Source organism: Capricornis sumatraensis, chromosome 17 (assembly GCF_032405125.1).
Source record: "Capricornis sumatraensis isolate serow.1 chromosome 17, serow.2, whole genome shotgun sequence".
Classification (NCBI taxonomy): Eukaryota; Metazoa; Chordata; class Mammalia; order Artiodactyla; family Bovidae; genus Capricornis; species Capricornis sumatraensis.
In genome coordinates this window covers 72439583-72461961 of record NC_091085.1, presented here as the reverse complement: position 1 = coordinate 72461961, position 22379 = coordinate 72439583, and the positions used below count along the sequence as shown (strand labels likewise).

The window sequence follows — 22379 nt, the reverse complement described above, 5'->3', positions numbered from 1 at the left end:
TTTAAAAATTCACCTTATAACTGACATCAGTAAGTGCATCCCTAAGGAGGTTTGTGTTGGTGTTGGTTATAATAACAGAAAATCAGAAGATCCTAGGTGTCCAATGATAAGAGACTTGCTTGCTGAGTAAACAAGAGCACAGGCCTTTGGTGGAATACTTTCAAGCCCGTAAACATGTAAGTCAGGTCCGCACCTACTGACAGGAGAGGAGGCCCAGAACAAACTTCAGAGGGGAAACAGCAGGCTTCAAAGCAGCACGACCCCATTTAGGTAAAATGGTATCTCTGTACATATGCTCGTGCGGGCACAGAGAAAGAACAAACATTTAAAATAGTGATAATGTTGATGTCTTGGTGGTTAAGATTTCAAGAGCTTGTTGCCTTCTTATACACTGTTTGAAATGTCTGCAAAGAGCTTGGATAAAAACACAAGAAATGATCTGCAAGGCAAACAAACCAGAAGGGACTGGTCCCCTTCTTGACACATATACAACCTTATCCAGGGCATCGGCTGCATGGCACTCTGGGCTCTTGGTAGAAGTCTAGGGTGATTATGCTGTACAGTTCAGAGGCTTCTGGAAGCCCCAGAACCGTAGTTACTAGGACAGGAACTTCTGCTCCAGCACCGTCGACAGCACTTCCTGAGGAAGCTGAGCTCACCCCCGTGCTGCAGGGACGAGGTGTGCACACTGGCCGCGCCGGGACCCCAGGGCGCAGCTGCGTTCGTGGCTCACGTACCCGCCTCTGGCAGGACTGGCGGACGTCCTCCAGCTCCTCCTCCTTGTCCTCACGGTCCTTCTGGTGCATCTGCTTCATCCGTTCAATCTCTAGTTCAAACCGCTGGCGGAGCTGAGGGGGCAAGAACAGCGCGTGAGGGTGACCCCCACCAACCACGTCACCCTTAGCATTTCAGCTGTGTTTTTTGGACAGCATGGGTAAGAGTCCAGTTCTCCCCCCAGACACCCAGGGAGGTCAGAAATGGTAGATAAACGGCCCAAATGCTGCCTCTGTCCCTTCCATGGTCATAATGGAGGTCACTTATGAACTGGACTCTGTGCCACTGAATTGAGACGTGACCTCAGAATCCTTCTCAATGCTCTTAAGGTGAAGCGGGTTTGTCATCCCTGGAGCAGACCTCAGGGAAATTTTTCTGGATGGGTGGCCAGGTGGGTGGATAAATGACAGAATACAAGTTTACTTCTGAGCATACGAAACCCTGGAGAGGCAGGTGACACGCCCAAGATATAACCCTTGATTAGTTACCTTTCTCTGTAGAAAGCAGCCTCCTTAAAATACACTGGTGAGAATTAGCACAATGTGTGGCACAGAAAGATTCTTTTTTCTTTCCCCATTATTTTGCAAACAGAGTAAGGACTAGCCCTGCTCTTCCTGGAAGCCTGACATTTTAAGAACTGTGTTCCCATGAAGGAGAAGGGTCTTTTCAGTGAGACCCTCCAAAACCTGCTAAGGGCAGGAAGAGACCTGTCTGCGGTGTTTAACTGTGTCATTTTACGTACAAGATTCTAGAACTGGAAGCACAAGTCATGGGATTGGATTATAGTTTAAGAGTTTATTTCCTTTTTCTTATTTAAAAAATTACAATCAAGCTAACAGTGCATGGAAATATTTGAAGTAACACTTGCTGCACAGCAAGGAGGATCTTAGTTCCCCAACGAGGCTTGGAACCTGAGCCCCCTGCGTTGGAAGCATACAGTCTTAACCACTGGAGCATCAGAAAACTCCCAAGAGTCTACTCTCTTTATTTTCCTAATTGAGAGACTGACTCAAGCTCTTGCTTGTCAAGTTTTGTGGCATATTAGAATTACCTGGTGCCCTTCTATTTTTCTTTTTAAATTCAGTTCCAAGGCTTCACTCTAGACCTCTTGGGTCAGAACCTCCAGGGTACGGACCCGAGACCCTGTACTGATAAGCTTTCAATGATCGGCACTCTTCCTCGCTGCAAGTCATGGAGCAGCGTGGAACCCAGCACAGCAGAGGGCCAGACCACAGGAGCAATCAGGACCTGACTGTCTGCCCTGCACCTCGCAGCAAGCTTCCAGGAGGCCACAACTGCTGCCCCTGACAAGGACATTCAGCCGAGAAAAAAACAACGGTGGTCTTTTCAAATGCTGATGATACTCTCCACGACGTAGGACCATAGTGAGGAGGAAAAAGAACTGAAAGCATCAGAGCCCCGTTAAGAATTCCCGGCAGAAAGCAGGCTCACTTTAAATGCCAACTTCCTTCCCTGCTGCCTTTAAAATGACAAGAGGTTATAGGGAGATAATCCAAAATGAGGAGCTTAAGCAAGTAAATATAATATTCCTGTTTCATTTTTTTTCTAGCCTCTTGGATACTCCTGACATCTGCAATACCATTTATGTCAAGCTTATGTGAGTTAACATAAAATTTCCTGGAAAAAGTGTTATGTTGTAATCAATAAATATCTCCTAGATGTCTACAATAACCCAGAGCAGTACAAGGTGATGGGCGAGGCTGAAGATAAATGAGAAGATGAATGAGGGGTTGAGTCAGCTTCCTAGGTAAGCTGGGAAGGGAGGGGGGCTGGGCAGCTGCCTTCAGCCCTCTGGGTCCTTGAGGTCAAGGCAGCACATTTCTGCTTCCCAAGCACACAGTGGTCCCCTGGTGGCATCTCCCAGAGTTAACTTTCCAAAGTGCTTGTTTTATATTTTTAAAGAGTGCTTTTAAAAAAATTAATTTATTTATTTTGTTTATTTTGCTGTGCTGTGTCTTAGTTGCAGGATGTGGGATCTAGTTCCCTGACCAGGGACTGAATCTGGGCCCTCCACATTGGGAGCGAGAGTCTTAACTGCTGAACAACCAAGGGAATCCCACTCTCTTTACTCCTGACTCTGGGCTGCTGTGTAACCCTGTTCTGTCCTCTACATCCCTGAACGACCTGCCCAGATGGCCCACCTCCATCATGAACCTTCACAGATTCACAGCTGGGGTTGGAGGAAGGCTGGGGGTGGAAAAGACTCTGACAAGACTCTGTACAGTTGAGGAGACTGAAGTCTAGAGAAAACAGGGGGCTCGCCAAATGTCCACAGACCCCATTTGCATGGGACCATCTTGCAGCTCCTCAGATGCCATGTGACACACCATGTAACACCCCTGCCTCTATGCCTTTGCGCGGGCCATTCCCCTGCCTGGAACTCTCCTGGTCAGCCAACTCAGGCTCGTCCTTCAGCTTTCAGCTTCAGTAAATGTTACTTCCTCCAGGAAGCCTTTCCTGACTACTCCAAATCTGGTCCCCAAACCAGACCTGCAGGTTACACCTTCCCATAACACTCAGCATGACTCTAACCTTCAAGAGGGTCGACACCACATCGTCTTGTTTATAGCTACACCCCTAGCATCCGTCCAGTGCTTGACACACAGTAGGTGCTTAATAAACACAGGTTTGATGGACTAAGCAAGGAAGCTCTGTTTTTCTCAACCTCTCCAGATTGTCCCCACACTTGCCACACCCAAGTCTCAGTGCTCAGCAGATTCCATCCAGATGGAGCAGGGATGAGTGAGAAGCAAGGCCAGCACCCAGGCCTATCCCTGACCACCCTCACTCCCCAACCCGCCTTCACCAGAGCAGCTCAGAGTTTATCTGCTCTATGTATTCATGCTGGCTGGTCAAATATTCTTGAAAAAGGAGTTCCAATCTTAAAACCATTTCAAAATAATTACCCCTTCTGAAGTCCCATACGGGAAACTGTTTTAGAACTAAGCATTAAGAAAAGCCTTGCTTCTCCTTGAAAACTTGGCTATTTTTATCTTGCTGCTGCTGCTAAGTGGCTTCAGTCGTGCACGACTCTGTGCGACCCCATAGAGAGCAGCCCACCAGGCTCCCCCGTCCCTGGGATTCTCCAGGCAAGAACAGTGGAGTGGGTTGCCATTTCCTTCTCCAATGCATGAAAGTGAAATCGCTCAGTCGTGTCTGACTCTTGGAGACCCCAGGGACTGCCACCAGGCCCCTCCATCCGTGGGATTTTCCAGGCAAGAGTACTGGAGTGGGGTACCATTGCCTTCTCCAAGATTTTTATCTTGGGGATGATAAAAAGCATGTGAGTCACATTTCCCTTTTCTCTCTGGCCACCAGGAATTTGAAAGCTGAAACTACTGAGTGTGTGAGAGTATATGTTCTGCTTGTCTGCATATTAATTCACTCTTCCTCAGCACTGGTTTTAATCTGTGTTTTCCTAGTTTGGCTTGTTTTATTTCTTTTTCTATTTTACCACACATACATCTTATAAGATTCCTTGAGTTCTGTGTGGAATGACTTGGGCATATAAACAAACAAGCAGACATCAGAACGTGCATCGGATGCTTCATCGAGGGGCTGGCACAAGAGTCTTGGGGTGTGTGTGTGTTGGTCGCTCAGTCGTGTCCGACTCTGTGACTCTATGGACTGTAGCCCGCCAGGCTCCTCTGTCCACGGGATTCTCCAGGCAAGAATACTGGAGTGGGTAGCCATTCCCTTCTCCAGGGGATCTGGAGTCCTTCCTTATTCCTCTTATTTTTCATTTTCCAAAAATTGGGGCTCCCACCTCCCTGGAGGCTGTGCACAACACAGGTGTGCGAGGCACTGCGGCATCAGAGGGCGCAGGCTCCAAATCCTGTCCCTGCCGCTTTTTCTATTTCTGAGCCTCGGCTTCCACATCTGTAGAGTGGAGGAAACCTCAGCATACAGACTTCATGTGGAGCTTCATGAGATGATATGTGAGGAGAGCTTAGGACTGAGACTGGTACCCAGACAGTGCTGAATACCAGACACAGGGTCAGCACTTATTTATTGAGTACCAGCTCTGTACCTGGCCTTATCAGGGGATGCCCTGACAAGCAAGGTCAACCAAAAAGTCCTCCCACCCCCATAAAACACATATCCTAGTGGGGAGAAAAGCGTTGAGCACATTTTGGGAAACACTGTCACACGTGACGGTGGGTGCTGTGCAGGTGAGAGAAAGCGAATGTGGAGCTGGGGTGGGGCTGTTTTTGAGGAGGAGATCAGGTTGAGCTTCTTGGAGGAGGTGCCAATGGCGCTTGCAGGATGGTAGGAGGGGGGCTCCATGAGGAGTCTGAGTGCCAGGCTTAGGGGTTCTGAGGTTCTCTCGGGTAATAGGGAGCCACAGAAGAATGAGGAGCAGCTGAGTGAGGTGGTGAATTTAAATACAACCTTCTGCCCCAGAGTCAGCACGGGGCAGGGCATTGCCCTGGACAGGACTTTCCCACCTGCTCCAGCTGCTTGATGGTGTTTTCCTGCTGGTTCTGGACTTTCTCGTGCTCGAGGGCGCTGGATTCCAGCTTCCAGAGCCTCTCCTTCAAGCCCGCAATGCAGTTCTCCCCCAGGGACGGTGACCTCAGCAGCTCCTGCTTCTGGGCCTGTAGCATCTCCACCTCCTGCTTCAGCTGCGAGCTTTCCTGCTCCTTTTGCTGCAGAGACAAAGTGGGCGGGGATGCAGGGTCACGTGACCACACTCCCGACCCCTCCCCCACCTCTAAGACCAGTGGGAGGGCACTTTCCCCTTTTCAGAGCAGCCTTCACCCACCACCTGGGCCTTGCAGCCCCTCGCTGTGCCCACTGTGGGACCCCGAGGGCCCTCCTGGGACAGCTCAGACAGGCACGGGTGGGGAGTCGGTGGGAAGCAACACACTGGCCCCAGAGCTAGATCTCAAAGCACAAACAGGAGGTATTTGCCCCATCTGAAAGCTGTGCACCTGCCAAGGCTGGGCCGGGGATGTTGGAGCCGGGAAGCAAAGTGGCCGGAAGTGGCTCCTCCAGGTTAGAAGGTTTGGGCATGACCATGAGGGAGTTGCACGTCAGGCTCAGGGGCGCTCCCAGGTTAACGGGGAGCCACAGCAGGCTGAGGAGCAGCTGAGTGAGGTGAGGGGCCTGTGTCCCGTTTTAATAAAACTCCTCTGAGCTGCAGCCTGCAAGGGGCAGGGCCCTGCCCCTACCTGGGTCTACAGCTAACTCCTCTGTGATAGACGGGCACCCAGGTGGGCACCTCGGAACGCAGGCAGGTGCCTGGAGCAAGATCGTGAGGGACATGGAGCTAGCAAGGCCTGCTTATCCACCACCTGCCACCCCTGGTTTGCTGATGCAGGCGTGCTGGGCTCTGTGACTCTGGCAGGCTGACAGAGCAGGACAGTCACACACAGAGCTCTCTTCCTGGCACCACGTGCAGTGGGGGTGTGCGAGGGGTTTCCTGAGACCCAGCGACGGACAGCCTGGGTGGCGCCGTGCCCCCATGCCTCACCTTCAAGAGCTGCTGAAGCTTGCCCAGCTCGCACCGGACGCTGGTGTTCTCCTGGGCCACTTTCTCACGGAGGCCCTTCTCAAACACGCACTCCCCCAGGGCCTGGGCCAGCTGCGCGTCAAACCTGTCCAAGCAGAACACGGGTCATGGCACCCAGGGGTGGGGGCTGCGCCTGGGGCAGGGCAGGGGTGGGACTGGAGAGAAGCCGTTAGCTTGTTGAGAACTGCTAGAGAGAGACAGTATCAGATGATGGAGAGTTTGTGGATATGCGGGAGGTATACTGAACACCAGAGGGCAACTTTGAGGGTTTACGGTTTCCGGAAAAATACCAAACACTTATTTAAAATGTGATAAAAAATATAAGCAAATATAAGTTGGGTGAGAGGCGCTTCCTGGACTGGGCATCATTTCCCACGGCTCTTTCAGCTTCTGTTGCTCTCATGGGCGAGGAGACCTGCAGAAGGCTCTGCCAAGCCTCAGGAAGATGCGACTCTGGTCAGTAAGATGTGGCTTCGGCCACCTGCTCCAGGGAACTGGGTGTGGCCAGAATGGCTGAACTGGGCGCAGGGTTTCAGCCTTGGGGAGAAGAAGGTCTCCCTCGTTACGAGATCCTCCAATGTCCCTCAACAGTAGATGGTCAGTCAAAGCCTCATGACTCCAAAGAAAGCCAACTATCGATCATATGAGGGAGCCCCTGCTGTCGGAAGGGCCCAGGAGCTTTCTGATTGGCTCCTGGTGACATCATTCGAGAGGTGCTATTGGCTACCTCTGAATGGCAACATTGTGATGATGGTAATGGTCCGGCAGTTTTAAACCGCTTGGCTCTGAGCTGGGCTCCATGGAGTCCTCAGAGCAATTCAGCAGAAAACACATCTTAGCCATTTCACAGAAGAGAAGACAAGTTCAGAGGTGAAGTGAGTCAGCCAAAATCCCGAAGCGGGTCTGAGCCAGCTGCACCGCTGACTAAGGTGGTCTGCCATCCACCTGCTCAGGTGCTGCAGCAGGCAGGGAAAGACAGAGGGGGTCAGACAGTGATGGACATTTTCAAGGAGTCCTTCTGGGCCACCGGATGCCAGGGAATGCCTCCAACAGACCCTAACTCTTGGAACACACTGCCTGAACAACTGTCTGAGGCCAGACGAACTCAGTCACAGCCTTCACCCCACTAGGAGTGGGCCAGGGGTCCAGCCTCCCACAGCTCCAGCACAGTCCTTATCCCTAGGGGCGCTCCACCGGCCCTCGAAACTGAGCTTTGCAACCCATGTGTAACCATGGCAACTGGGCCACTCTGAACTGAGAGGCCAAGGTGGGGGCAGGGAACCTCAACAGCATAGAGACAACCCTCCACCCAGAGCCCAGCCAACTACGGAAGCAGTTGCATTGACCCTTTGATTAAACATAAAGAGGTATGAGGAAGTATGGCTAACTTCTCCATCTCTCCCTCACTACAGGATGCTACCTGAATCTCCACCATGAGAGACTTCTACCTGCTCACGGGCTCCCAGCTAAAATACTAATCCACCTCGAAAGGTAATGGCTGCTATTTGCAATTAGCATCAAAACATACACTAACTTCTGCCAAGAGATGGTCAGGGCATAGAGGGCATCACAGGGCAGGTGAGTTTTAAGAAGAGATGCAAGTACGATGAAATGGGAACTCTTCGGGGGCCATTATCTGGAATGAAGGATTCTGTCCAAGGGGGGTGGTCACGGGAAACACCAGAGGGATGGAATTTTCTGGCTGCACAAACTCCAAGGGCAGAGTCCCCCTGCCACCCATCAGAAAGACGAAATCCTCCTTAAGGCCTCTCAGAACAGGAGGAGAACCCACAGGTAAGGGCCAGGATTGTCACAGCTGGCAGAAACCTCCAGGATGATGGAATTCTATCTCTCGATTAACTGATGGCATCTGTCGGAGCCAGTCTTCAGCACCAGGTGGGTCTGCTTAACTTCGAGGACAGCTCTGAAACGTCAGTCACCGTCTGGCTCAGAGAGGTAGTGCTACCTGACAAGGTCACACAGCAAACGAGCAAGGTGGGACGAAGCTATTTTCCCTGCTGCAAGGACAAGGTGTAGCCAGAGCATGCATGGGAAGGTGGAAAAGGAAAGAGTTAGCTATCAGCCAGAAAAAAAACAAACTTCTCTCACCTGGGGAGGCATTCTAATAACTCCCCAAAGAACTTTTCTTTTTTTTAATGAAGAAGCCAGTTCAGAAAAGCTCAAAGATAAATGAGAGAAACAATATTTAATGCAGATCAAATTCAAAACCGGTACCACTCCCATGGAAATGTAATTCGGCTGGCTACCTCTTGGAAAAAAGGCGTTCTTGGCAAAAATCATGTCCTGGCACAGAGCAAGGTTTTTCTGTGTTTTCAACTGGGACCTTCTAAAAGAAGCTGTTTCATCTGTTCGCCTCCTAAGAAGTCTCCAGTAGGGCTTGTCTGGCTCAGAACAGGGCCCCTGCACACGTTTACCCTCACCAGGTGAGCTGAAGAACTTCAGACACAGCCAAGGAGTCCAGGGATGAAGGCATCCCAGGATATGAGGTTCCACATATGGAGACTTGTGAGAGAGACCTGAGCGCCAGTCTAGGCTCCTAGATGAGGAAAGCAAGCGCCGAAACCAGTGTGCGGATTCAAGACTGGCGTCTTATTCATGCACAGAGCTCAGATCCCGCCAGAACTGCTCATGTGAGCTGAGAGTCTAAACTTTAAATGGAAAGGGCAGTGACTCAAGTTTTTGGCCGTCTCCGCACTTTCACCAGTGGGGATGGGAACCAGCCCCTAGCCCTGGGTGGGATCTACCAGCTGCATCATCTAGTTCCACCGCAAGAGGGCGCTCCACCCGAGGAGCAGAATCCTCCCCTCAGGGGAGAAAGGCTGAAGGACTTGCCCAAGGTCACACAACGGGAAAGAGGCACAGCTGGGACTTGAACCAGCACTGAACCCCTACCTGCCAGGCTAGGCTGACTCTGCCTCCACAACACAGCCTTCACTCTTAGTGGGGATGCTGAGGCTCAGAGAGGCCAAGAAAGCCCGCCAAGCCTACGCGGGCGGCTGGCAATAGAGCTGAGACTGGATAACAGAGAAGAATGATTTCTTGCTGGATTCTTGGGAGAACCACACAGCAATGCGTGGGGAGGGATGGGGCGAGAGAGGGAAGAACTAGGAGGCTGAGCTCCAGGGATGAAGAGCCCTGACTGGAGTGACGGGGTTTCAGAGGAGCATCCGGAGACCCCAGCACCCAGGCAGCCCACCCGAGCGCCCAGGTCCCGACTCACTTCTTCTGCTTCTTCTCCAGGTCGTGGTTTCGACTCTGCTGGCTCTCCAGCAGGAAGCGCGCGTCCTCCAGGTCGCAGGTCAGAAGGTGGCACTTCCTCTTGAGCTGCTGGGCTGTCCTCTGGGCTCCCTCGTAGGCCCTCTGCAGCTCCGCGAGCTGTGGGAGGGGCAGAAGGAATCAGGCCCTGGTCAGCACTGAACGGGCCCCTACTTTCCAGCTGAAGCAGCTGCCGCTCCCAGCGTGAGTCTAGCAGGAAGAGATCAGGGTCTGGGCCGGAGAGACCCGGTCCTGACCACTTGCCACCTGCATCAGTGTGGGGAGCTATTTCTCTGAGCTTGTTTGGGGGTAATATGGGGGGGCAGTGTCTGTCATTCTCTGAGGGTTTTAAATTTTCCTCAATACTCCTCTGGCCAGCAGATTCTGAACATGCCCTGCCCAACTTGACAGCCCCTGGAGGACCATGTATAATTGATACCCCCGCTGGCTGCCTCATCTGGGAGATGTGTGTGGGCTAGCTGAGAAGCAGCCAGAACAGTCTGGAGGAATTCTGACCAGGAAACCCACGGGACGGGCTCTCAGCAGCACTTTAGATGGACTGACTCACACAGGAACGCACGTGGCTGCAGACAAACAGAAAAGCCACGGCTCTTGCGTCTTCCTCCAGGAAACACCCTCCCAAATGTCCTAGTTTAGATCTGGGAGAGAGCGCGACTTGGCACACTCGCTTTGAAGAAATGGGCTCATTAAAGAATTGCTTTAAATAAGCAAAACGCTGAGTTAATGAAGCCTGTAATTCTAAATTCAGTATTTGAAGGCAAATGGGATGTTTTCTTATATTCCGCTGTTCAGAAAAAGGTTGCAGTTTTATTACTTTTTAATGTAGCATGAATATCCCTCCTTCCTTGGGGAGGCTGACCCAACTGGATAATTCGTTATGAAAGAACTGGGCTGTTCCCAGGCGGCTGTCCCTTGGCTGGTTATCTACAGCCTGGAGGTCTCCTGAGGATCACGATACAACGTCCACCTTGAAAGTGATCGCTAAAACCATCGCCAGGGAGCCTCACTTCCGCTGTTTATAAAATCCCATGAGATCTCACCCTGGCCCACTTCTGCGGGATGATTTCATGATACTCTTTGCTCACAGTGAGGAGATACATAAATAATAATGGGACAGGAAATATGACCTCAACTTTTATGGTGCTTATGTCTACTGAGGGACACCAAGAAGTAAGCAGATAATAACAATACAGCACAATGAGGCTTTTATCTGGGGAAATAAGTCAGGGGCAATCTCCCCAATCTGTGTCAGGGAAGACTTTCTGGGGGGAAGGATATTTAAGCTGAGAATGTAAGGTTTGTCGGAGATATCTAGGTAGGGAAGAGAAAGAGTGTTCTAGGAAAAGGAAAGAGCACACGCAAAGACCCAGAGGTGAGAAAGAATAAGCCTTTCTCGAAGGAGGGGGGGTGGGGAAAACCAGTGCAATGGAACAGAACAGAGTCCAGAAACAGACCCACAGAAATATTGTTGGTTGATCTTTTACAGAGGGGCAAATGCTATATAGTGGATGGAGGCTTTTAGACAAATGGTGCGGAAACAACTGGTCATTCACAAGCAAAAAAAAAAAATCTAGACACAGATTTTACACAAAAATTAACTCAAAATGGATCATAGATGTAAATATAAAATGCAAAACTATAAAGCTCCTGGAAGATAACATAGTAGAAAACCTTGATGACCTTGGATTTGGCAATGACTTTTTAGATATAACACCAGAGGCTGCTGCTGCAGCTGCTAAGTCACTTCAGTCATGCCCGACTCTGTGCGAGCCCAGAGACGGCAGCCCACCAAGCTCCCCTGTCCCTGGGATTCTCTAGGCAAGAACACTGGAGTGGGTTGCCATTTCCTTCTCCAATGCATGAAAGTGAAAAGTGAAAGTGAAGTCGCTCAGTCGTGTCTGACTCTTCGTGACCCCATGGACTGCAGCCTACCAGGGTCCTCCGCCCATGGGATTTTCCAGGCAAGAGTACTGGAGTGGGGTGCCATTGCCTTCTCCAACACCAGAGGCATGACCCATGAAAAAGAGAATTTATAAGCTGGATTTTATTAAAGCTAAACATTTCTACTCTGCAAAGGACACTTTCAAGAAAATGAAAAACCACAGACAGGAAGAAAACATCTGCAAAAGACATACCTGATAAAGAACTTATCCAAAATATACCAGAAAATCAGAAAACAAACAACTCAATGTAAAAACAGGCTAAAGACCTTAACAGACACTGTGACAAAGAGGAGACCTGCTGCCCACACGCCACAGCGACCTCCACGTGTGGCGTCAGCAGAGGTGGAAGCACGTGAAACAGGTGATGCCTGCCCTCCCTTTTCGGGTTCAGTCAACACCTGGATGCGGGAGGCGAGACCCTGCCCTATTTCTGTGACCCTGATGACCCAGACTATCTTCCCCCCTTACCTTCTGCTCCAGCTCATTCCTAGATGCCAGCTCTGACTCCAGCCTCTCCTCCGACTGCTGGAGACGCTTCCTGAGGAACTCGTTCTCCATCTGAGCACAGTCGAGGCGCATCTGCCACTCGTCCGCTGTTTGAGAGTCAGAGAGACGTTAGGGAACTCGGTGAGCAGGGCGGTTCCCTCCCATCCTTAGCCCTTTGTGCACAATTTCACAGTGTTAACAAAATTGAGGTTCGACCCTAGGCTTAGGATCTGGAAATCCCACATTAAGTCCAAGCTTAAAAGCACCACTTTCTCCAGGCAGCCTTCCCTGACTACATCCAGGTGTTGAACATTATTGACCACTCACTGTTTTAAGCTTGCTCATTTACAGGGCTCAGTTTCTCTACATGTGTGCATATACCTTCCCCCTATGGAAATTCCATAATTTTTGAGGGTAGAGGAGCTGTTTTATACATTTGTGGTTTCTCTACACCCTCTAGAAGAGTCCCCTACACACGGAAGATTCCCGTGTGGTAAAACAAGTTTACCAGCTGGCCAATCTACTGGCCGTTCACACTGGGTGACACTGGGTGACAGAGTACATCATCAGTGATGGTTGAGTTAATTAACAAATAAATCAACGAACAATAACTAAAGTGTCTACTATGCAAAGAGCAACAGAGACCCTGGTTGCAACATGTCTCTATGCAATAATTAAACAATGCCTTGATTTGGTAAAATTTTCCAAAAAAAACTCATTTACTGGTGGTGATGAAAACTCGCTGAATAGAACAGGCTACACGAGGTTGTGATAGCTTATTTTCTGAGTGAATAAAAGAGTAACATTGTTTAAGGTAATAGAGATGTGGAAAACATTGTACAAATGGACAGTGTAAGATAGAGACCATCCATCCATCGTCCATCCAAATATCACCCATCCATCCATCCATCCTCCCAACATCCATCTTTCCATCATCCAGCCACCATCCATCCATCACCCATCCACCCATCATCCATTCATCATCCATTCATCTACCCAACATCCATCAATCCATCACCCACCCATCATCCATCCATCCATCCACCTATCCATCATATATCCATCCATCCATCCATCCATCATCCATTGTTCCATCTACCTTCCATCCAACCAAATACACTACTCCATACCAGGCACAAGAAATCATGAAATGAATAAGAAACCATTCTATCTTCCAGAAGAATTCACTTGTGGAGACACACATGTAAAGTGAGCTTGAACAAAGCATGACCAGGACTCTCATAAAGGAACTTAAGGAAGTTCAGAAGACGACTCAAACTCATGAGGGAAGCAAACTTCTGTTTTGTTCACGACCGTATTCACATCCACAGGACTTACTATAATGCCTGCTGCTGCTGCTAAGTCACTTCAGTCGTGTCCGACTCTGTGTGACCCCACAGACAGCAGCCCACAGGCTCCCCCGTTCCTGGGATTCTCCAGGCAAGAACACTGGAGTGGGTTGCCATTTCCTTCTCCAATGCATGAAAGTGAAAAGTGAAAGGGAAGTCGCTCAGTTGTGTCTGACTCTTTGCAACCCCATGGGCTGCAGCCCACCAGGCTCCTCCATTCATGGGATTTGCCAGGCAAGAGTACTAGAGTGGGGTGCCATCGCCTTCTCCGACTATAATGCCTAGCATATCATAAATGCTCTGTAACTTTCACTTCAGAGGTGGCTGGGTGAGTGAATGGATCGATGGCCAGAGGGATGGCAGGACTGAGGTCTTCTCGGGGGTGATTCTCACATAACTAACCCAAACAGAAGGATGATATAATTGTAAAAAGTTAAAGCTTCTTCAAATTTCCATCAGGGTAAATAATATCATGGTAGGAAAAGAATCCTATCTCTCCATCAGGGGAAAAAAAAAATCTCAAGTGGCAAATGGCACAGCTTCAAAAAGGAAAGGGCAGCAGAAAGGATTTCTGGGGTGGCCTGTGTGCTGTGTGCTCCAGAGAGGGGCGTGAGTGGGTGCCGCAGACAGCTGAGGACGTGCTCCACCACCCCAGGCCAGGTGCCGCCTCCAGCCTCCTCCCCATGGGTGCCATTCTTCACATTCGTGTCAGTGAGCCCTTCATTTTCCAGTACCATTTTCCTGGGCCTCCCTGGCCTCCCACTGACATTGCAAGTTTCTGGACAGCAAGGCCCAACTAAAATTCTTCTACAACCCTTGCCCCAGAGTCCAGCTCAGTGCTGAATACATTCCATGAGAGGTTCTCTTTAAAGATTTCACCATGCATAGTGAGAAAACCTATATATTTTCAATAATTTCTACCCCAGCTTGATCCACAGGGGAGGTTATGGCAGCATTGCAGTGGTGTAATTAAAGTGTTTCATTGCTTCTTTCAACTTTCCTATGTCATAGACATCTTCTATAATGAGCACGTACTACTTTCATAATCAAAAACAAAATACTTGTGGATTGGCTTCCTGGAATAAGCATCCTGAGCTGGAAGCCTGCGCAGCACTGTGACTAATGTGCTCCTGAGCTCAGCGCATTTCCCCCTCAGCCGACTCCCGTATCTCTGCATAGGAAGACAAATGGCCGGGGAGCATCGTTCAAACATAAATCACCATCAGGATGAAACCGGGGCTGCCGTTCTTCTGGGGAACCTGTCCCGGTTCTGGGCAAACAGGTTCCCTTCTCCCTGAGCAGGCCCCACCTTGCTGGGGCTCGGGTACCTGAGACTCTCAGACTCCTCGGGATGAACCTCCCTGGCAAATGCCTGCCCTGTGGGTAGCCGGGATGAGAGATGCCAGGAGTGGAGTAGGAAGCCAACATGCCTTTCCCTCCTCCACCACCTCCTGACCTCAGCCCCTTCAAGTGTCCCTGACGTTTCTAGGGCATCGATTCTCTGGAGGCACTAGAGGAACGAGGACTATGTTTTATAAAGGCTGACAGACACACCAGGAAGCCTCCTCAGCTGACTCGTCTCGACTGGGGAGAGGAGATGACAGGGATGCCTGCTGCCCATCCAGCCGTGAGATGTGTCTCCAGGCGACCAAGATGGGCACCACCAGGAATCCCTGGCTCCGCTGAGCACATCTTTCATTGGGCAAGTCACTCCGACTGCTAACCAAGTGCCTGACATCACTTCCAGATAGGGCCAGGAGTAGTCCCTGCTCCGCGGGTGATGAGCAGGAGTAAGGATCCCACTCTTAGCGCTACTAGGAATAATAATAAAGCGAGCAACAACTATTCAGCATTCTGTACCATGCACGTGGCTAAACACCTTCCATTCATCATCTCTGTCTACAGCCATTTGAAAGATGAGGAAACCAAGGTGCGATAATTTCTTTGGCCAAAGTAATAAGAGTCTAGATTCAAATCCAGAAATGCGATTTTATAGCTTTCACTTCCTAAGCACTGAACTGAGTTCCTCAAAGTGTATACTGTTGTTTACTCGCTTAGTCGTGTCTGACTCTCTGCAACCCCATGGACTGCAGCACACCAGGCTTCCCTGTCCTTCACCATCTGCCGGAGTTCGCTCAAACTCATGTCCATTGAGTCGGTGATGCCATCCAACCATCTCAACCTCTGTTGCCCCCTTCTCCTCCTGCTTACAAGCTTTCCCAGCATCAGGATCTCTTCCAAGGACCCTGGCTCACTGGAATTTAATAAAAATTTATATTATGAAAGTGAAAGTAGCTCAGTCATGTCCAGCTCTTTGCAACCCCATGGACTATACAGTCCATGGAATTCTCCAGGCCAGAATACTGGAGTTGGTAGCTTTCCCTTCTCCAGGGAACCTTCCTAACCCAGGTGTCCTGCACTGCAGGCAGATTCTTTACCAGTTGAGCTATCAGGGAAGCCCCAAAACTTATATTAAAATTACTCATATAAAAAAGATTCTTAAATAGGGGTGCCCTGCCCATCTACAGGGGATGACACAGGATGAGATGGGTGGACGGCATCACCAACTCGATGAACATGAGTTTGAAGCAAGCTCCAGGAGATGGTGAAGGACAGGGAAGCTTGACGTGCTGCAGTCCATGGAGTCTCAAAGAGCTGGACACAACTGAGTGACTGGACTGAACTGCCCATCTACAGAACTACCATTTTTTCAATCATTCTCTGCATTATTAATAAACAGCACCTGTCACACTGGTAATTTATTACCTTAGATAGGGTTGGGTTGCCTGTTTAATGCCTGCCTCTTGCACTGAACTGTACCCCCCTAAGAAGGCAAGAAAAGTTCCTGCTTTCTCTGCCAACATCTCAGCCCCTAATGCAGCACCTAGAGCGCTGTAAGTGCTCCGTACGTGTGAATGAATGAGTGACTGAGAAAAGCAGAGCTTTTCCACCAGCGTCTGACCCCATGGTTCCCAAGGACTCACCTCCCCCAGTGTGACTCCTCTCCAAATCATTCAACTGAATTTTCTGCTGGGCTTCCTCCAACCGCTTCTCCACTTCTCCTAGATTCTTCCGGACTTGCTCATACTTGCTCTGGAAGAGAGGCCTCGAGGTTTCAAACGGGAGCTAAGACAGTGGCCATCTCACCCAAGGTGCAGGACTGGCCCTTATCCCCACCCCTACCCCAACACTCTTCACCCAGGACACCTCCAAGGCCAAGACTTGGGAAGACTCGGATGTCCCCCAGGACCCCCAGCATGGGAGTCAGTGAGCCTGTGCACCCCAGATACAGCAGAGCAGGGCAGGCCCGACCCTCCCGGCCACTCTTCTCGAGGACTCGCATCCCCAGCACTCCCGACCACTCGCCTTTAGCTCCTGGACCTCCCGGGAGGCCCGCAGCCGCTCTGCCCGCTCACTCTCCAGCACCTGGCAGGCCACGTCCCCTTTGAAGCGCTCATCGGCGAGCTCTGTGGTCAGCTCAGCGATCTGGAGGGGGAGGGTTAAGGCAGGGTTACTCACTGGGGCTGCCAACCCTTCTCCTCCCGCCCACGCTCCATGGGACCATCCTTGCACTGATACTAGGTCTTATCACAAGGCGACCGTGCAGCGTAATAAGGTGGTTAAGAGCACGGGCGTCGGGATGTTATGGTCCTGGTGAGTTAGAATTCCTGGCCCAGCAGTCACTCTCTGTGTGACTCTCAGCCACACAGGATGCCTCTCCAATGCTTGGTTTTCTCCACTTTAGGAAGGAAGGGGACAGTGGATAGAATTGTTTAGAGAATTAAGTGAGATAATCCACACAGAGCTGAGCACGGTGCCAAGCACACAGTAAATGTTCAGTTAACAATTATTCTAGTAGAAACTCTCCTTAGCCATCCTTCAGGAAGTCATTTCACTTGGCCAAACGGGCTTCCTTGGTAAGATGCACACTCACAGACGCCGACCCGCCCTGGGCGCTCTCGGCCAGGAAGCCTCTCGATGGCTCCCCGGGGCCCGCTGCCTCTACCAGGTTGCAGCCACACTGTCACAGTGTGTGCTCACAGCCTGTTTATTCCTCACATGCTCTTACGCAATTACCTATTTTATTAGCTATTACACAAACCCGTAAGATGTGACCGAGCCAAGAGTTTCCCGGAAAACTAGGCTGAATGCTTTGGAGGGAATGAACACAAGTGAGTTGCTTCTTAAAATTCTGTCATATAGGTGTAGGTGCAAAAACTAAAAAGGAAAAACTCCAAGTGCAGCCTTCTGCATTCAAATTCCTTTGCCATTTGCTCTGCTTTAAAGAAATCGAAACTGGAAATCATGTAGTTGTGTGTGAGGGGTGTGGTTTAAAAAAGAAGCAGATCTTGAGTTTTTGGTCCCACCTCAGTGAGTTGAGGCAGACATGTTTTAAGTTAAAAATTAAAATGTTTATATTTTAAATGAATTCCCACTTGCACTGGCTTTTTCCCCCCAAAATAAATGGGAAAACCAGGTGAGTCAGCGCTTTTGTGGTCTTATTGTTTCATAATACAGCCTTCCGGGTTCAAGGATATGTCAAGGTGAGTGAGAAGAGAAACATACAAGCGGACAGTTCATGGCCAAGGAGGACAGAAATGATGCTGCACAGCAGAGTCCTCAAGAAACTGGGGCTCTGCTGGTGCGAGGCAGCGGCTCAAGTCCAGAGGGAGGGAAGGAAAAGAAACAAACAAGGCACGAGGCATCGCGCAGGGTTCAAGCTCAGACACCATGAGCCTCGGGCCATGGACGCGCCGCCTGAGCCACGAAACGCTGAGTCAGGCGACCTTTCCTGTCCTCCTGGCCGCCCCAGGGTCTGAATTCCAACACACTCCAGGGAAGCTAGGCTCACCTCCTAAGTTTAGCCTCACTTGGCTCTAGGTGGGTCAGACTTAAAGTAAAGTGGAAGTCGCTCAATGGTGTTCAACTCTTTGCGACCCCATGGACTGCAGTCTGCCAGACCCCTCTGTCCCTGGGACTTTAGTTCAGTTCAGTTGCTCAGTCGTGTCCACCTCTTTGCAACCCAATGGACTCTAGCACGCCAGGCTTCCCTGTCCATCACCATCTCCTGGAGCTTGCTCAAACCCATGTCCATTGAGTCAGTGATGCCATTCAACCATCTCATCCTCTGTCATCCCCTTCTCCTGCCTTTAATCTTTCCCAGCATCAGGTCTTTTCCAGTGAGTCAGTTCTTTGCATCAGGTGGCCAAAGTATTAAGAGTTTCAGCTTCAGCATCATTCCTTCTAATAAATATTCAGGACTGATTTCCTTTAGGATAGTGACTGGTTTGATCTTGCAGTCCAAGGGACTCTCTCAAGAGTTTTTATAAACAAGAATACTGGGACTTTACAGGCAAGAACACTGGAATGGGTTGCCAGATCCATTCAGGATCTTCCTGACCCAGGAGTCGAACCCAGGTCAATACATTGCAGGTAGATTCTTTACCATCTGAGCCACTGGGGTGCATAGAGGCATTCAAGTTGGAAAAGCAATCACTTGCAGTGGGTGCCAACTACAGGCCAGTGTACTCCAGGAACACCCCCAATCACACCCCTACACGGCCTCCATCCCTGTCATCAGCACGGATACCAAACACCAGGCGAGTATTCTCTTTGCCTTAACCATTCAGTATGAAATTCAATTTGTGCTAATCGGCCTGAGCAAAGAGAGCACAGAATTAATTTAATGCATTAATTTTGAATTCCGCAGACCCCAAGTCTGGAGCTCAAAGGACAATTCGTCTTTCCAAACTGGGGAAGCAGTAGCCGCTTTTCTCACAGACAGTAGCCTCTGACAGTCCCCATCCTCACAAAGTCCTCTTCTTTCACACATTTTGGGGTCCAGAGGCTCTGTCCTTGAGCTGAGGGGTGGGCACCACACCCAGAGCTAGCAGGTGGGTGCAAAATGAAGGCCAGTTTAATGAGGGAGAGCCGGGCTGCAAACCCAGAAGGGCCCTGTGCAGACCACACTAGGACCAATTAACCAGGAATTATTCTGGAATCGTCCCGGATCCACTGCTTGGCTGAATCATCAGAAACCCTCTTTCTACTCAGGGACAATGACTCCAAGGGTCTGCCAGAGAGAGGGAGACAGAAATGAATGAATCTGCTGTACATACTGCAGAGTCAAACAGAAATAACATTCCACACACCCTGCACACAGACACCACACTGCGGGGGAACAGTGGGTTGCAGGGATGTGAAGGACCTTAACTGCTGAGCACACAGGGTCCCCTGGGCTGTCACGGTCACCTGCCCTGCACAATGCAAGCACCTACTGCCTGCCAGACCTGCCTTCGAAGACTCTGCTGTTGGGGAGGGAAGAAAACCACGTGTGGAGCTCCCATGTCTTGGCTCTTAAACTCGAGGACTCCTGGACCCCAAATCACCTGTCCCTGGAGACCCAGCAGTGCCCTTTCCCCTCTCTCCCTGTGCTTTCTCAACCAAAAGGACCTGTTTGTTTAAGCCCTAGAATGAGAAACAGCTCACACTCAGCCACCGCTGTGAACAGACACGTGAGTCCTGGGCACAGAAGCCTCACCAGGAGGGTATATTTCTGCCACTCGCTCACACAGAACGAGAGTCAGCGGCTATGAGAGGTGGGATGAGTTGCTCAGATCAGAGCTGATTGAACTCGGAGGCAGTCCCGCCCAGGCAGCCCGACTCGGGGTCCTGGCTGGACCTCTGTCCGGATGCTGTTCCTTGTCCGGCGTCCCCCGTCCAGCTTGATCCCTTGCCCCCGGGCCCCTAGGGGTGGTCGTTCTGGAACAGACCAGGACATGTGGCTCAGGGAGGTGATGGAATGGCCAACGAGTGCAGGTCAGTGGCCAGGTAAGACCCAGACTGCAGCCGAAGGGAGCCTTGTGGACCCCTACAGGAAAGAACGCTCCCATCCCCATCAACCTGAGTGACAGAAACAGAAAATGAACCAGCAGAGAAAAAAGGCAGAGAGAAGACAACGGCCCCTCTTCTCCTCTGGGGGAGTGGAGGTGCAGTCAAGACTTCCCTGCTGTGCCTTCCTCTGCGGGTCCTGGGCTCACCCCACTGTGGTCATTCCTGAACGTGCCTGCCCGGCGTCCACAGAGCCTCTGCAGCCGCTGTCTGCCAGGAGGCCGCCCTCCCCCAGGGCCCCCGGTGAAGGCTCAAGAGACCCTAAACATCCTGAGTCAGGGAGGAAGCCAGGCTGTTTTATTCCCCCGGGGACGAGAGGCCTCCAACATCCCGTCCCCACAGAGGCCTGGCGCTGCACTAGAGCATGGAACCAGGTGCCAGGAGGCCTGGGACGAGGTCAAGGCCCAGGGGCCACCTGACCCCTGAGTCAAATGAGTCACGTCCCTTGCCCACCCTGCTGGTGGACAGTCACGGCCGTCGGGAGCCACCTCTCTCAGGGCTCCACTAATGCACGTCTGCCCTAGATCTCCAGTCCCCGCCGTGCCCAGCTGCTTCCCGCAGCGGTTCTTCACCCAGAAGTGGAACTTCCTGGACTGAGGAGGCCAGACAGGTGTGCACATGGGCCTCAGTCCTTGGCCATAAATGAGGTCCTGTACATGTTCCAGAGAGAAGACATGACCCCACTCTCAGGCACTGCCTGGTGCTCCTGCAGCCTCCCTGGTGCTCCCACCTAGTCGAGCTGCTTTCCTGTAAAAATACAAACCCCACTGGGCATGCAGGCCGATCCTGCATGCTTGAAGAATATTTATAGCTGGCGTCTCAGAGGCTCCTCATCTCCTCTTCGGCTCCTTTGCAAATGAAGCACTTAAATCATTTTGCAGTAATGTTGTCTTTTTAATAAGGCTCGTCAAACGGCATTCTCGCTGATGAGGCACACCACGTTCCAGCCACGTTTCTGTGGCTGTTTCCCTGCCGAGACGAGGGGTGGGGTGCAGACGCTGAGAAGGGTGCTGGGGGGCTGCCTGATGCACAGCCCTGAAGGAGCGTCTGCTCCCCAACTAACAGAAGCTCCCTTCCAAGACAGAAGAACCGAGTAGAAGGAGACAGTTCGTATCTATTCTGTAACTTGACGTTTCTCAAAGTGCGGGCCCTGAATGAGCAGGTTCAGCATCACTTGAGAACTTACTAGAACTACAAAAGCTCCAGGGCCATGCCAAGCCACCGACTCAGAATCTTGAAGGCTGGGATCCAACGATTCACACCCTAACCCATCCTCCTGGGGATTCTGACACACGTTCGAGGAGGAGAACCCCACTGCCCTAACGTAGCATGACCCTCTGCACCAGAGTCACCTCGAGGCTTACTGGAGAAGTGCGGAGGGACCCCAATCCCCAAGATCCCCTCCCGGGCCCAACCGTGAAAGATGGAGCCAGGAAAGCTATAGGGGTAACGGCCCCTTCAGGTGATTCTGAGGGCGTCCCACGTGGTGCTAGTGGTAAAGAACCCGCCTGCCAATGCAGGAGACATAGGGAAGATCCCCTGGAGGAGGAAATGGCAACTCATTACAGTATTCTTGCCTGGGAAGTCCCATGGACAGAGGAGCCTGGCAGGCTGCAGCCCATACGGTCACAAAGAACTGGACACGACCGAGTGGACTTAGCGCTCATGGCTAATTCTGATGCTCTTTCAAGTGCAAAAGCAACCAGTACAAATCAACAGTAGCTTTGCAGGGAGGAAGGTAGGAATTAGAGCCCTTTCTCCAAATAGAATCCTACTTGGGCCCAACATGCTACATTTCACCAAATCTGAGCTGCCATTGATTGTAAGATGCACAGTTTAGAACATGTGAGAGGGATGCACGGCCAGTTCCTAGTGTGAGAGGCTGCGGACTGGGTTCAGCAAAGTACAAAGGGAGAAAATAATTCATCTGAGAATCGATAAAAACAGAATCAAAGCACAAACAGCACATCTACTGTACGGATGCAGGTGTGGGAGTTCTGGAGCCCTGGACCCCCTCCTTGCCCTCTGTCGGGCCTGGAGAGACGCAGGGCTTTGGAAAACACTCGATAAATTACTCCATCAGTGCAGACAAGCCGCAGAGTG

The 22379-nt window shown here is 50.9% G+C and overlaps 1 protein-coding gene across 1 annotated transcript in view; it reads right to left on the bottom strand.

The window, feature by feature from the left end:
• The window catches only part of MYO18B (myosin XVIIIB), a 227280-nt gene that overhangs the window by 101569 nt on the left and 103332 nt on the right, over nt 1-22379 (bottom strand). The window contains exons 25-31 of the mRNA XM_068989910.1: nt 16752-16871; nt 16370-16478; nt 12019-12143; nt 9552-9706; nt 6272-6395; nt 5244-5444; nt 738-848 (exon numbers count right to left, since the gene is read on the bottom strand). Coding sequence (XP_068846011.1) covers nt 738-848; nt 5244-5444; nt 6272-6395; nt 9552-9706; nt 12019-12143; nt 16370-16478; nt 16752-16871 — 945 coding nt within the window. The remainder of the gene's footprint in view (nt 1-737; nt 849-5243; nt 5445-6271; nt 6396-9551; nt 9707-12018; nt 12144-16369; nt 16479-16751; nt 16872-22379) is intronic.